The sequence below is a fragment of the Lethenteron reissneri genome, chromosome 14 (assembly GCF_015708825.2).
Source record: "Lethenteron reissneri isolate LAM-NWPU_2019-01 chromosome 14, ASM1570882v1, whole genome shotgun sequence".
NCBI lineage: Eukaryota > Metazoa > Chordata > Hyperoartia > Petromyzontiformes > Petromyzontidae > Lethenteron > Lethenteron reissneri.
The window spans coordinates 11,260,707-11,275,823 of NC_083792.1; the positions used below are offsets into that span (position 1 = coordinate 11,260,707).

At 43.7% G+C, this 15,117-nt stretch overlaps 1 protein-coding gene across 1 annotated transcript in view; it reads right to left on the minus strand.

The window, feature by feature from the left end:
- Nucleotides 1-3,480: 3,480 nt before the first annotated feature.
- FSIP1 (fibrous sheath interacting protein 1) overlaps nucleotides 3,481-15,117 on the minus strand; it is a 37,837-nt gene continuing 26,200 nt past the window's right edge. Inside the window, 1 exon segment of the mRNA XM_061551140.1 lies at nucleotides 3,481-5,106. Within this exon segment, the coding sequence (XP_061407124.1) occupies nucleotides 4,564-5,106 (543 nt within the window). The 3' untranslated portion in view covers nucleotides 3,481-4,563.

Sequence of the window (15,117 nt, forward strand, 5' to 3'; positions counted from 1 at the left end):
TTGAATCTCCCCTCACCACCCCTGTCCAGCCAGCAGTATACATGGGTACACCACAGTTAGTCAATCAGCAAATTGTCTGTGGTTGGGTAAAGTGTGCGTGTCCTCCCACCTCTTCTAAGATGTCTGATCAGTGTGGAGGAGTGAGTGTAATAATGCCCGATTATTACACTCACTCTAGTGGAGGCCCTTCAGCCAGCAATGGTGTGAGCAAGCAATTGCAGACCTGCACTTTTACCCTGACCAAGAATTATCAGGAAAATAAATTCCATTCCAAAAAAACTCCACTCCACATGCAAGTGCCCCAGAACACCCTTAGGGAGGTTTCCGATGTGAGAGAGAAAAAAAGTTATTTTTCCCTCACACTATTCAAGAGAATGTCATTTCACATTTGTCAGAAAACCTAGCTCTGCAAGCTCAAACATGTTGTACGTTATTAAGGCCAACACCCCATATCTCCTTATGGCATTACATCCACCAAGTCCTTGTCACACTCAGACCAGACATGTATGTCCCCACGGGCCCTATGCAATATGTACAGGGTACGTTGAGGCACACGGTGTCACCATCACTGTGCAGCGTGAAGAGCTGGAGCTCTCAATGACATGGAAACTTCTCGCCAAATTTGACAGGAAATTATCACACTGGTCTGTACGCACTTGACATTTCGTGAATTATAACATATTGCTTTACGCGTTCCCCACTTGTATTGACATGACCTGTAATGCAATCATTGTATAAATGTATGCGTCACAAGAGGTTCGTTATGCTGGATGCTGTCGTGGCGTCATGGTTAGCGCACTGGACTTGAAATGTTGAGGTTACTGGTTTGATCTCCTGGCGCAACGACAGCGCAAGTTTCTTAAACGCCTCCGACTCTGTCCACCCAGAAGCGTAAATCGGTAGACCAGGTCGGCGGGTCACGTGTGCTGGGAAAACGTCTGGGCCTACCCACTTCTTCGCACCTTATGCAGCCAACCGTGCAAATCGCAGGTGTGCTAATGTGGAAGAGTAGGCCAAAGACCCATTGGAGCTCTCTATCGGTCACTAATGTGGAGGCCTTTCCGTTAGCAGTGGCATCAGTCTAGTCAGCATGAAGGAGTAGCCCAAATATCTCTAGCGCTCCCTCTGGTGTAGGCCCTTTTGTCACCAGTGGCATATGCAAGGAATTGTAGGGTTAGACCTTTACTATGATATCCTTTGGGTCTTTCGGTAAAGCCACGTATATATAAAAATGATAAAATTAATACCAATACTAATATCACGACGTTTCGATCGCAACACAAGCACTCGTCATCAGGTGAAAATGTTCCATTACTTTATCCGGGATAGCTCGTAAAGATTACTTAATTCCACTAAGAATACATTTTTGGTGCTGACATATATTCACTATATTCAATGTCTAGTGTAATGTGAAGATATTATTCAATGTCGTGCGTTCCATTGATAATCAACGGACGCTATAATGCTTGGACCCAACTACCTGGAAAACCGCAGCTCCCTCTAATCCTCAGGCACATCCACCACACTCCGTTCCACGGGAACGGCAAGACTTTACCACTCCAGGATTCTTCCCCCGATGCTGGAGGGGCGGAGTCGTCTCGAGCACAGCCCCAAACATCTGGAACACCCTGCCACCGCACGTCCAAAATGCGCCGAGTGTCTCTCAATTCTCTGGTCTGTGCAATACTATTCCACTTACTTTTCTCATGCTATTCGTGGCGTACGGTTGCCCTTTATTTTGCGCGCGGTTGAGATCGACTTTGCTCAGTCGGTGTTTGCCGCCATGGTCGTTAGGGGTTTGTTTTGTTCACTCCATGTGCCCCTGTACAATTCCCTTTCTGCTGTAACGTCCACTGATGCCTACTTTTTTGAGGGCGAAATTGGCACGTAAAATAAAAATATATTTATTGATCGAATCACAAAATGTTCACATTTAGTTCCATCATAAAAATACTTTTGAAAATTAAGAAATTTAATTTAATGAGTCTGGGTTGTACCATGAGAACATCTAGTTGGTTTTCTGTGCAGCCTACAGGCACATTTTAACATAACAAATATGTCTCATGCGGGGAGTGTGCAAGCATGGCATGATTACTTTGAATTGCTGCCAGAATTTAGTGAGAGCAAGTTGAGGATAATACTGGTCCAATCAACAATGATTTGTGCTAACGCAATATGTAACGCACTTAACTGACCAGCCAAAACAACTTGTATCTTTCATGACTCACCTTGAATTATCAAATTATTCCTACATCATCTGATGAAATATGCTTGCAAAAGAATACATTGCTCAAGATGCTGTATGATATAATTAAATATGATTGCTAGCGAAGCGTGCCCAACTTGATGACAAGCCTTATTTGTGTTATGTAGAAAAAGACAAAAATATCCTGTTGATGTCAACTAAGAACATAGCTTAAAATTTAGTTTTTTTTTTACATTATACAAGTTCAATTATGCTACAAAGTATATATCCATTCATGTGTATTAAGAGTATCCAGTACATTGAGTTGTGTCAGCATTAACTTAATCATTGCCTCTATCTATGTTGCAAAAATATCCACAGTTGATATTTTTATTCCTAGTATGGTTGACTGCATGGTAAACATACAATCTGCAAATGTGACCCTATAACCTCTGAACTACTTTTTAAAATAACAACTTTGAACACTATACACTGACATGTGAATTAGTCAATGATAGATTCTTAATAATCGGTGAAGTGAAGTATCCTTGGTCGATAAAAGTAGGTAGCTATAACTTTGCCTCAATGTTAAGTGTCTCCATATAATCCTTAACCGATGCATTCCAACGTTTTATTGAAAACGGTTTACCTGTACGTTAAAAAAGTTTTATTACACAAAAATTAATAAAATATTAAAGCTGTCAGCCCTTATAGAATTGACCTCCATAGCCTAAACGCTTGGTTCTCAAGCTTGGACCCCTGACTGACAGCACAGCCATCAGATATAACCTCCATCTGTGCTGATGAGATACTGTAGGAATGTCTGTGGAAGTACATCCGGAGGAGATAAAAAGCTCAAAACCCCTTCATGTTTTGTTTGACTTATATATTTTACACACAGGAGCGTAGCATAAAGAGATATCAGTCCAAACAATAGTTTGTTTAGAAGATTTTGAATACAAACTTCTCCTATCTTTTATATATTAATCAAAACTGAAGCAAAGGGTAAAACTGAATTCCATCTCTGTGGCACAGGAGACGAAAGTTAACGTGTACTGATGCAGTACATTTTTGTTATATCAGACATTGCATCAGATTAACATTCTTTTAGCTACTATAATCTGTTTAATCCATCCACATTTGTTAAATATAAATGTGTCAAATAAGAATGGCGGTAGATTTAGGTTGTCCGGAATTGTATTAGAAAGAGATTTCTGGAATTGTTGGTGCGTCATAAGCATTTTGCATGTCTCACTGTTTCAAATTCAAATCCCTTGTGAAGTTTTACGAAAATGCTCAATATGCAATGTTTATTATATTTTGTCAATAAACAACGACGTCTTCAATTTTAATACGTACAACAGAATAACAACATTTTGAATAATTATCCATGTCAGAATTATTTTCAGTCAAGGGAAAGCTGTACAGAAAATGGACAAGTTCATATTTGTGTCTTGTGAAAGGACTGACTTTCTTTCACAATCTTAATTATCTTCAGGAGCTTAATCCGTAGAAGTGTGGTTTACCCCAGTATACATTAAACAACATATAATGCAGATGCGTACGAAACACCCACATTGACTATTTCCATTTCATGCCTTTAAAATGAGATCGGCACACAATCGAACAATATTTACATTCACTTAAGACTTTCAAATAACATAATCACCCACATAGGATGGTAAACTTAGCAGTTTATAATCATATATGCCAGAAAGAATAATATGATTTGTAAATTACATAAACAAGACGCCAATTTGTTTTCGTCAAGAATTGCTTGCTCGTGCAAAATTTCTACTCTTATTATCGTAGAAAAACCCCATTGGATATTTAATAGAACATTCCAATCTAAGCCCTTAATTTTGAGCTTAGCTACACTTAAATTTGAGACATTTATGTCGTGACGCCGTCACCTTGAATGCACAAGCCATTGGTCACTGGAATTCCCTTTAAATATAAATCATGACCAGTTGTAATTTAATTGGCTTGTGAATCCCATGAGCCCATGGCAAAAAATGTTTATGTAAAAAAATATTCATTACTGAAATGTTTTCATTTTGTAATGTGGTAGTTCATGGATATTTAAAACATTAACAAAGTTTTCTGTATTTACATAAAACACATTTACTCCACAGAGTACCCTTTGAAAATGTAAGAAAAACAACCAAGGCCAATTGCAAAAGGAAATTCTTTAACTCAAGTAAAAATACGAAGCAATATTTTACAAATAATTTGTTAAATTATGCATGAGAAAAAAACATGTCTGTGAAAAAAAAAATCAATATTTCACCAATGTAAGGTCTGTAATACACAATGTCTCTAAAGAAATGTGGCTCTGGGAATTCTACTTCCTTCGCTATCCTCCCTGCATTCCTTCTTTATAAAAGGTCTGAAAAAACAGACTCGCTCAAGCTTGTCTGATCACGGTCCAGTTGGAGACTCAATGTTCCCCCGTCTGCTTGCTGAACGTTAGTGCTTTCATCTCTCGGTTCAAATTGCATAGAAATGCTGTCATGGCCACAATTTGGATTACTGGGAGAGAGAGGTTTTTTAGCCCTTTTAAGTTTCAGAGCCTTTTTCATGTAATAGCATTCCCTGTCGCAGCTCTCCAAATCGTTAGTCTCAACCCCATCTTCTGATTGCTCAGAAAGATGAGGTGTCATGTTGTCTGACTGCTCGCTCTTTGAAAGCACCTCATGCAGGTTGCCCCCACTGGAATTCATCTCTGGAGCCTCTTCACCACAGTGCCTTGCCACACTTATGTTCCCTTGACCTTCATGGCAGAGCTTTGTGAACACTGCCTTTGGCAGTCTCGGTGAAGCGGTACCACAAGGCGTAGATTCACAAGACGAGTTTTCCTCCCAGCCTGGGCACTTGCTCAGTAACAGGCGCAAGTCCAACTCACTAAGACTTGTCAGTTCCTAAAGGAAGACCACAGACACAGGGTGTAATCGATCATTGCCGCTTAAGCAGGTTACTGTGAAAATAAACTCGGCTTTGTCTCCGTCTCCTTTGCATTCATGAATACCTTGAAATTATCTCCGTCACAATAGGCACACACATTAGAATTCGTTTTTAATTCACCAATCTAAGGATCGCTAACTAAAATGCAGGCGCTGCCAAGTATGCCACAGTTGAAGACGTGTATTGAAGAACTAATAAACATTATGACTGTGTTACTCGTGAACAACCATAAATAAAACCACTTTGTATTTATATAAAAATCCGCTTTGTTGAAAATCCAGCATTTCACTTGCGAAAAATGTTTTATACAAATGAAAGGGAAGTGAAGATAATTATTTAAAAACAATTCAAAATAATTTGTAAATGCTTATCTGACATTGTTTAAAACATCTTCATCAGTAGCATCTGATTGTTATCCTCCAAGTAGTATTTTCTTAAACATTCTTAGCATGCATACAGGTATCCATTAAGTTGTATGTCCCTGGTTGAACTAAAGAAACCCCCACTTAACCAATACATACCTTCAGTGACCCCCTGCACGCAATGGCCTGATCCAGGCATGAAAGAAATGTTTGAATGTTCTACAAGCCCAACGCTCAGTTTAGACATTAATCTCAAGTTTGGTTCTTGCCAACCCTTTTGAATAGTTTTGTATGGAAATAGGATATATGTAACTGAGATAATTTGAATTTTGGTAGTGTAATTTATGAATCAATTTATGTATAAGCATATATCAATATTGTTTAGAAAGTTTATTAAAAATGTGTAATGTGAAAGCAATTGTTAAAAAAATCCTAAAGTACATGTGTATTACATTTCTAACCAGTATTCAGAAACATTTATTCAATGCAAGGTCATTTAGTCTGTAAAATGTTTACTAATTTGGCAGTTTTCAAATCTTTTTACACTATCATAAGCATGTAGAGACAATGTTATAGGTAAAAATAAAAAGAGGCATGTTCACAGTTGCCTTCCACATGAAAGCAAAACATGTTTCAACAAACCCCCATAAAATAGGCTTCATTACATTCAAATAATTGGTTGCTGCAATCGTGTGAGCACACTGGACTTAAAATGTAAAAGATTTTCGTAAAATCCCCCCACCTCTGTCCACCAATCCACATACATGGGAACACCAGTTAGTCGATCGGCAGGTCACTTGTGGTGGGATTATGTGTAAGTACTCCCACCACTTCAAAATATGTATGTATGATGAACTTCTTTCGCACCGTACGCATCCAACCATGCAAATGGAAGGTGCGCTAATGTGGAAGAATAGTCCAAATACCCTTTATAGGAGCTCTCTATAAGTCACTATTGTGGAGGCCCTTCCGCTAGCAGTGGCATCAGAAAGAAATTTCAGGGTTGCCCCTTTACTTTATATTCAATTGAGTAGAGCATTTAATATGTATATCTGAAGATTGTATAACTGTACCCAGTGTCAAATGTAGATATGACTTTATTATGAAATACATTTTAAAAAGACATGGATCACTCTGAATATAACATCGTACTCCACCGTACTCCAACAAGGTATGGGATTTAGCAGAATATTATTTAGATTTTCTCCAGGAATTATTGTCCCTGAGCTATCAAAGGCATTAGTTCAGAACTGTATATATACAAAATAATATTGCTCATTTCACATGTGGCAACAACGTAAGAATCCTTCGTAATTCAGAGATTAAAACCACGTGAATGCACACATCTAAACAATTGCACTTGCGATCTTGCCGTCATTTCTAAAAAGTCCATCTCAGATCATCGTGCAGAGCACTAATGGCTTTCGTATGGCACCTTGTAAAACAGAACGGTGCAGATCAAAGACTTTGTTCAAAAAATGTTATATTTTGGTTTTCGTAGCAACGTTCCAACATGACTGAAAATGGTTTCAAATATTTATAGATTAAATCACCCCACGAGGCAAGTTTGTTTGGAATAGAGCTGTTTGGAGGCAAGCTATGTGTGCGTTGGTACTGTTTATGATTGAATACAAAAAGACCACAATCCACAAAGCTGCCTCGTTTGTTTTGCTGAAAAGAGTGTTCTTTTGACATCTTGATCTTTCTAACCCACATACATATATTTGGAATGTTCATGGGATTCCAAACATAAATCTATAATCTTCTAATCACCAACTGGGTTCAACCGTGTGAAAACACAAGTTTTAAAGTAATCACAGTTTACCATACATTTTTTGCATGTGGAAATAAAATAAAAATTCGTAAGAATTCATAAAACAAATTAATGCATTCTTTGACCACTGAATAAGGTCGTTAAGTTATGTGCAGGTAACTAAAAATCTCCAACATCATAGCATCCACGTACATTGTTTTCTATAAACTGTATTACACGTTATATACCAACAAATGTAATGTATACTTTATAATCATAACTAGCAATCCAGAAATATATGTACCCTTCATCATTCTTGCGGTGGAAAACAATGGTGCTTTGCAAACTTCGTGGGGTAAATATTATGCTAACTATGCTAAATTATGAATTTGCTAGAGATGAGAGTCATAATCATCATCAGCCATGGTCTACCCACTGCTGGATAAATAATTCCCCAAATTGTCGTCATCTCTCATGGTCTCGTGATGCAATAATCCATATAGCTCCTGCATGTGAGCTGATCTTATTACTCCACCTTCACAGTAGTTGTACTCTTGGGATGTTTGGTATGTTTCCCTCCTTCAGCTGACACTAAATAATTCTTATAATCGAGACTGATTACAATCATCCCTTCAAGCGATGAGTCTTACTCAAGCCCACTTACTTTCTTAACAGTCAATATGATGCCTCTAATTTGTATTTGTTCTCTGATCCATGGTGTTTTTTTCTTTCTGTCTCTCAGTGCAATTCTAAACATGCACCTGTCAACACTTCTTTGTGTACCTGTCAGCTATTATTCCATTTTCTTTGTCAGTGTCCAGGTTTCTGATCCCTATGTCATAGCAGGGAAAATGCAGTGAATGAAAATAGTCTTCATTATGCATAGTAGTGTATGGCTTGCCATCATCAAGTTCAAGGTGAAAGTGCTGAAAGAAGCTAAAGCACATTTCTAAATGTATCCAATACAAATTATAATCTTCACATTGTAAAGTATATGTGTAGTGATATTAAATGGATCACTACGGCACGTAGTGCCAAGTGCCGTTGAAACAGGCGCAGAGACTAACACACCATGCAGTACCATTCAGTGGGCCACTAGAAGCATGGTGCTGGGTGCATAGTTAAAGGGCGGAGCCAGAAAGGGAACAAGTGCGGTGTAGCCTGGCAACGTCGAGAATATTCTGGATGTAGGGCGCGGCCGAGGGTGGAGCCAGGCCGCGCCAAGAGAGATAAAAGGGAAGCCACGATCACAGATCCGGGCTGTCTGCAGGTGAAGTGGAACCCAAGTGCTACGTTATGTCTTTGTCCCCATCTTCGACATTGTGGGTCAGGCAGCACGTTGTCTGCTCTAACCCGATTATAGTTATCCCGTATGCAAGATAAATAGGTGTACTGTGGTCCTATGCGTAACAAGAGTAAAAATAGGTGTATTTAGTCCTGTGTGTAGGTGTTGCGTAAAGTTTAGAATAAACGTTGTTGCCTCCTAAATAGTGTCTCTGAATGACTCACTACATTTGGTGTCGGAAAATAACTAGTTAGGAAAAGAATAGTTAAATTAATGTCAAGGTCCAAGATGTGGGAAGCCGCGGAGCCGCAGCCCGTGCAGGCGGCTGCCATTTTGTCGGCGGGGCGGGAAATCGCTCCCGCCAAATTTGCCGTGCCGCCGGCTTCGCGTTCAGAGGTGCCCACCCTGGGGAAGCGGCTGCCCTTCGTAAGGGAGTTCGCTGCCTCTGGAGGCGATTGGGCAGCCCTTTAAAGAAGATTATCTAGCTGGTTGGATTGATGCTGAGGCGCTGTGTGCGCTGCCTACAACATTAGATGACGATGCCTTGACGGCTTTTAATGTGATTCCCCCATTCGAGAGGACAACGTTGACAACTGCGTGCACGCAGATGGCATATATTTTTGACCCGGCGTCCAACGTGCGACAGAAGTTTGCCATGCGGAGACAGGGGGAAGCCGAAATGCCCCTCACCTTCCGCAGCACGTTAATGTTGCCGGGCCAAGCGGCGTACCCTAAAATGGATCAGGCAGGGTTGGACTCTCTGGTTCTAGAATGACTGTTGGCATTGGCATGGGACATGTACGTTTGTTTGCCCGCCACAGAAAATTGCAACCTAACATCTCTTAGGGTAACGCGCTGTATCCAGGCGCACTGTAATTTGCGGTGGTGAGTCAGAGTGGCTGCGTGTGCTGGACTGCCGGGAGACATTTAAAAGCCGGAGGAAAAGGAGTCCCCTCCAGTTTGTGCATCGCTGGAGGGGAGTCAGCGGGCGAGCACTGACGTGGGATGGCGGCAGGAGCAGAGACTGCAGGGGAAGGTGGTCTCTTCCCCGTGGAAAGCGCCCATCACCTGCTTCAAATGTGGCCTGCCCGGGCCACGTCTCCAAAGGATGCCGCGCCGAGCCGGGACAGCTCGTCGTGCCTCCATCGTTCTCCACCCCGCCGACCTCCGCTCCTCTGAGCCCAAAGAGGAGTCGCAGTGCATCACACACCCAGCCTACACAGTCACCTCAGGCATCTCCATCACAGACCGTGTCGGGTTCGCATGTCAGGTGGTCGACGAGATGTTAGCCACCGACATTATTTCTCCATCCACCAGTCCCTGAGGTGCGCCCATCGTTCTGGTTAAGAAGAAGGACGGGAGTATGAGATTTTGCGTGGATTTTAGAAAACTTAACAAGGTCTCCGTGGCAGATGCTTACCCGCTCCCACGGATGGATGACTCATTGTATGCCTTGTCGGGTGCGCGATTCTTTTCCACCTTGGATCTGCTGTCGGGGTTTTGGCAGTTGCCCTTGGATGAAAACTCAAAGCCCAAAACAACGTTTCGCACCCCACAAGGGCTTTTCCAGTTTAACTGTTTGCCGATGGGACTTCACTCAGCCCCGGCTACGTTTCAGCGACTGATGGAATTGGTGTTATTGATTTATTTGAACGACGTGATCGTCTTTGGACACACATTTTAAGAGCATCTACAGCATTTGCGCTCGATGTTTGTTAAAATTCGGGCGGTAAATATGAAATTTAAGCCACAGAAATGTTATCTCTTGCATAGGTCGGTTCGTTACCTGGGGCACATTGTGAGTGAGGCAGGGATTGCCACGGACCCCAAGAAAACTGCTTCTTTGTGCTCGTGGCCAACCCCCAAGTCGGTGGGTGAAGTTCGCAGTTTTGTGGGGTTCGCGTAATATTATCGCCGCTTTGTGCCCGGGTTTGTGACAGTCGCGAAACCACTCCAGGCTCTTACTGCTAAGGGCAGATATTTTGGTGGGGAGGAGGCCGCTTTTGTTGCATTGCGAGATGGTCTCGTGAATGCGGCTCCCCTTCGCTACCCCGATTTCTCTGTACCGTTTGTGCTGGACACGGACGCCAGTGACACCGGAATAGGTGTCGTCCTATCACAGGTAGAAAACGGGGTGGAAAGTGTGGTCGCGTATGGGAGCCGGGTGCTGTCTTCCACAGAGCAATGTTATTGTGTTACGCGCCGCGAGTTGCAAGCCATCGTTAACTTCATGTAGGAGTACCGGCCGTACCTATACGGTAGACATTTCGTGGTACGCACGGATCACGCGGCTCTGAAATATCCGCTACGAATTGATCAATCATCGGGACAGCTCTTGCGCTGGTTGTAAGTTTTGCAAGATTACACCTTCACTGTCACCTACAGAAAGGGGTTGGGCCAATGCAACACGGATGCTTTGTCGCGATTGCCGCTGAAAGGCCAGTGTGCATGTTTGACTGGGGCAGGGCGTTGTAAACTGGTAGGTGACGGAGTGCCTTATGTGGACGTTTCACCACCCGTTGTGACAGTCGCGTGCGACAGCACTATTGGGCTTGCGCTCGACGAATGCAGGCGCATCCAGGTGGAGGACGCCTCCCTTTTGAAAATATGTCGCCGCGTCGGTACAGCGAGTTGCAGAAAGGGCCCGGGGTAGATGTTCCCGGTGATCATCAGGGATGGGCTGCTTATGGGGTGGGATGCAGAAGTGCAGCGCCATTGCATCATCATACCAACTGTCCTGCGGGGTAAAGTTGTGAGGGTGGCCCATGTGTGACTAATGCACCTTGGTGTGCAGAAGACATTGTCTTCTTTGAAGCACGACTTCTTTTGGCCAGAGATGTCCACAGACGTCCACAACATCCTACAAGGATGTGTGGAGTGCACGCGTCGTAAATCCCCGCTGGCCCGACCACCGCTGCAGTCTATTGGGGTGTCGCGCATAAACGAGCTTGTCGCTCTCGACATCCTCGGACAATTACACACCACGCCGAGGGGAAAAAAAATTCTGCTCCTAGGAATACCTGTCACAATCGGCCATCGCATGTCCCTTGCAGGATCAATCAGCTGCGTCCATTACCGACGCTTTGATTAATGGGTATGTCTTGGACAAGGTGGCCCCTGAACATCTCCTTAAGGACCAAGGCTGTAACTTTTCTTCTAAGTTGTTGAAGGATGTGTGTGACCTATTGGGTACTAGGAAAATTCGTACTTCGCCCTACCACCCACAGACTGACAGGATGGTTGAACGACTGCAAAGGACTCTAATGGCCATGTTGTGCCAGTAGGTCAATGAGGCACAGTTCGACTAGGATTAACACGTTCCAGGTGTCCTCACGGCCTATAGAATGGCCCCTCATGCCTCTACCGGGTTCTCCCCATTCTTTTTGATGTATAGGAGAGAGTGTGACCTCCCCATGGAGACCCAGTTGAATATTGACTCACCCGCTAAAAAGATAGCTGTGCCAGAACTTATGCGCCTCATGCGTAGATGGCTGACTGAGGCGCGGGATTCGTCCTGTCTGAATTCGGCTAAACGACAAGCGTCCAACGAAAAACTGGTGGCGCTCCGGGAGTCAGGGAAGCCGTGGAATGTCAGGGAGAGGGCTTGGCTGCACTGCCCTCAGGTGCCTGTGGGCACTTCCCCCAAGTCATATAGACCGTGGCAGGGCCCGTTCGAGGTGATAGAGGTCAAGAGGCCCAAACGCATTTGGATCAAGGTCGGTCGCAGACGTTGGTACGTGCACCCGTCACGACTGAAACCGTACTTTCCACCTTATCCTGATGTTTCATCCCCATTGCCCCGAGGCCGGGTGTCTGATGTGCCCAACGAGCCCAGACGTGTGACCACCGAAGTTAATGCCTCAGCGGATTTCTGTTCCTCCGCCCACAGGAATCCAGCACTTGATTACCTCAGAGCTGCCCGTCAGACCGTCAGAAAGCCATCCAGTGGGGAGGGAGCGGCTGACACCTGCTTCCCCTCATCTCCCATCTTCTGTCCGGCAGGGGCCGTGTCCATTAGGGCTTCTTCAAGTCGTCCCCAGGGCCCCCAGTAAACCTGCCATTGTCCTGCCTGGGGGCCCAGTGACGAGAACCCGCTCCAAAACTGTGACTTTTAAATAACCCACTTGCTCATCCTATTTATTTTGATGCCACCTACCAAGAGGCCACAGCCACGAGCCAGGCTAAGTGCACCGGTTGTACTGGGTCCTTACTGGGCTTGTGGGAGGCGGCGGGTCGGCGGTCGTCAAGTATTGTACAGAGTCCGGGGTGGGTCATTATGGTGCATCGGGGTTTTTTTTTTATTGTTGCTGTATTGCATTGTTGTTGTTTGTTCGGGTTGACTCGCGAAGGAGGTTCCTATTGTTGTTGCTGTTCGTTGCTTTGTGTTGTGTTCCGGTAGTTCGTCCCGCTGTACAGGGTATGGGTGTCAGCTGGAACGGCTGAGTTTTTTCAGGTGGGGGGGGGGGGGGGGGGGGTGATGTAGTGATGTTAAATGGATTACTACGGCGCGTAGCGCCAAGTGCCGTTGAAACAAGCACAGAGGCTAACACACCATGCAGTACCATTCAGTGGGCCACTAGGAGCACGGTACTGGGTGCTAGCAGAAGGAAGCCTGATGAGTCCTACCGACAGAGTAGCGGATTGCAGCCTCCACCAGCACCACAGAGAATCGCCACAGAATGGGCCACTGGAAGAGTGTGGTGGGGGGTGGCTGGTGGTAGGGGCCATGTGAGGACGAGTCACCCCGCACTGGGTTAAGCACGTGATGGGCCCGGGTGAGAAATGTGGGCCAAAGTTGAACAAAGGGGCATGGGAGGAGTAGCGGAGAACGTCTAGAAAGTTCCCGGAAGAGGCGTGGTTAAGGGCGGAGACAGAGAGGGAACAGGTGCGGTGTAGGCTGGAACCGTCGGGAATATTCTGGACGTAGGGCGTGGCCGAGGGTGGAGCCAGGCCACGCCGAGAGAGATAAAAGGGAAGCCCCAATCACAGATCCGGGCTGTCTGCAGTTGAAGTGGAACCCAAGTGCTACGTCTACGTCTTCGTCCCCATCTTCGACATCGTGAGTCAGGCAGCACGTTAGCTGCTCTGACCCGATTATAGTTATCCCATATGCAAGAGAAATGTGTATTGTCGTCCTATGCATAACAAGAGGGAGAATAGGTGTATTTAGTCCCGTGTGTAACGGTGTTGCGTAAAGTGTAGAAATAAACGTTGTTGACTCCTAAATAGTGTCTCTGAATGACTCACAACACATGTTTAAAATTAATGTATATTTCATGATAATCAGGTTGGCACTTTACATGTAGATATCAAATATTATGGAAATATCCTTTGAAAATATGTATGTATTGTAATATATTCGTTTAAAAGTAAACACAATCATATGTGTATGAGAACTGTAAAAATGTAGTTTGGGATTTATTCAAATACACAGAAAATAACTTTTTCAGGAGGAATTATATAAATATAAAAGCAAAGTATCTGTCATAGGTTTCACAACAATTCATGGTCTCTTTAATGTAGACTATGCTATGCTACTGAGGCTTTGTATCTGGCTACATTCCTCAAACCAAAAAGCCTTTTCAGTGTGCTCTGGTGGGGGTAAAATCTGGCCTGCTAATCTCTCTCTGGGAGGAAAAAAAAACTCATCCATTAGCAATTATAAATTAGCTGCAAACAAAGAGACATTCAATGAAAAAAAAATCTGTCAGGTCACAACAATCAGGAGACATGTTGCAGCTGAGGACATTTTGCCAGAACCAATTATCTTACAATGGATATGTTTTTCGACAAAAGTGTTGGCAGGGGTGGGGGGTAGGTTTGGTTTAGAGGAAATCTTAAGCTGTACAGAGAACTGCCTAAAATATCAAAGGCTTAACCGAGGTGATGGAGAGACTAACCATTAAGCAGCACCGTCACTATGGAGACACATCATGTCTGAAAAGAAAAGGCAGAACATTCCTACGGAATCGTAGTCCATTAGGTTTTCACACTGCTTTTGGCCTTCACAATGGATTTTGGGGGCTGGAGCCAGTAATTTTGCACAGCAAGTGTACTATACAACATTACAATGACACGGCAGGGAAGCTGGACCAACATCAAAATATTGCAATGAATATTCAGAAGCCTGTCTCCATAGACATTGATGGGGCCTTTCTATTCTGCAAGTGGGCTGTGCCTGCCTTTTTATTCTCTGTATATTTTTTTTGAGTTTTCACAATACCAGTGCCCGGTTGCTATGCCCAGGCATGGAAGCAATTGCACACTAGCAAGAACAGTCACAGTAAACAGGCTTACACAACAGAATGGAGGGTTTACTAACTTTACTCCCACCCCCATGAGGTCCAAACAGATTACAAGACACTGACACCAGCTTTTCAGATGCAAAACTTCAAGAACAAAAAGACCCCCCAGTGAATTGGTGTGAAATTCTGCAAGCATTCTAACAGCTACATTTCAGTTAAGGAGGCTTAATGAAATGACGAGAAATATATTTTTTAAATGCCATAAGCATCTCTGCACCCACAAAAGTTTAATTATATTTTAACTGCTATTTGTGGAACTCAGA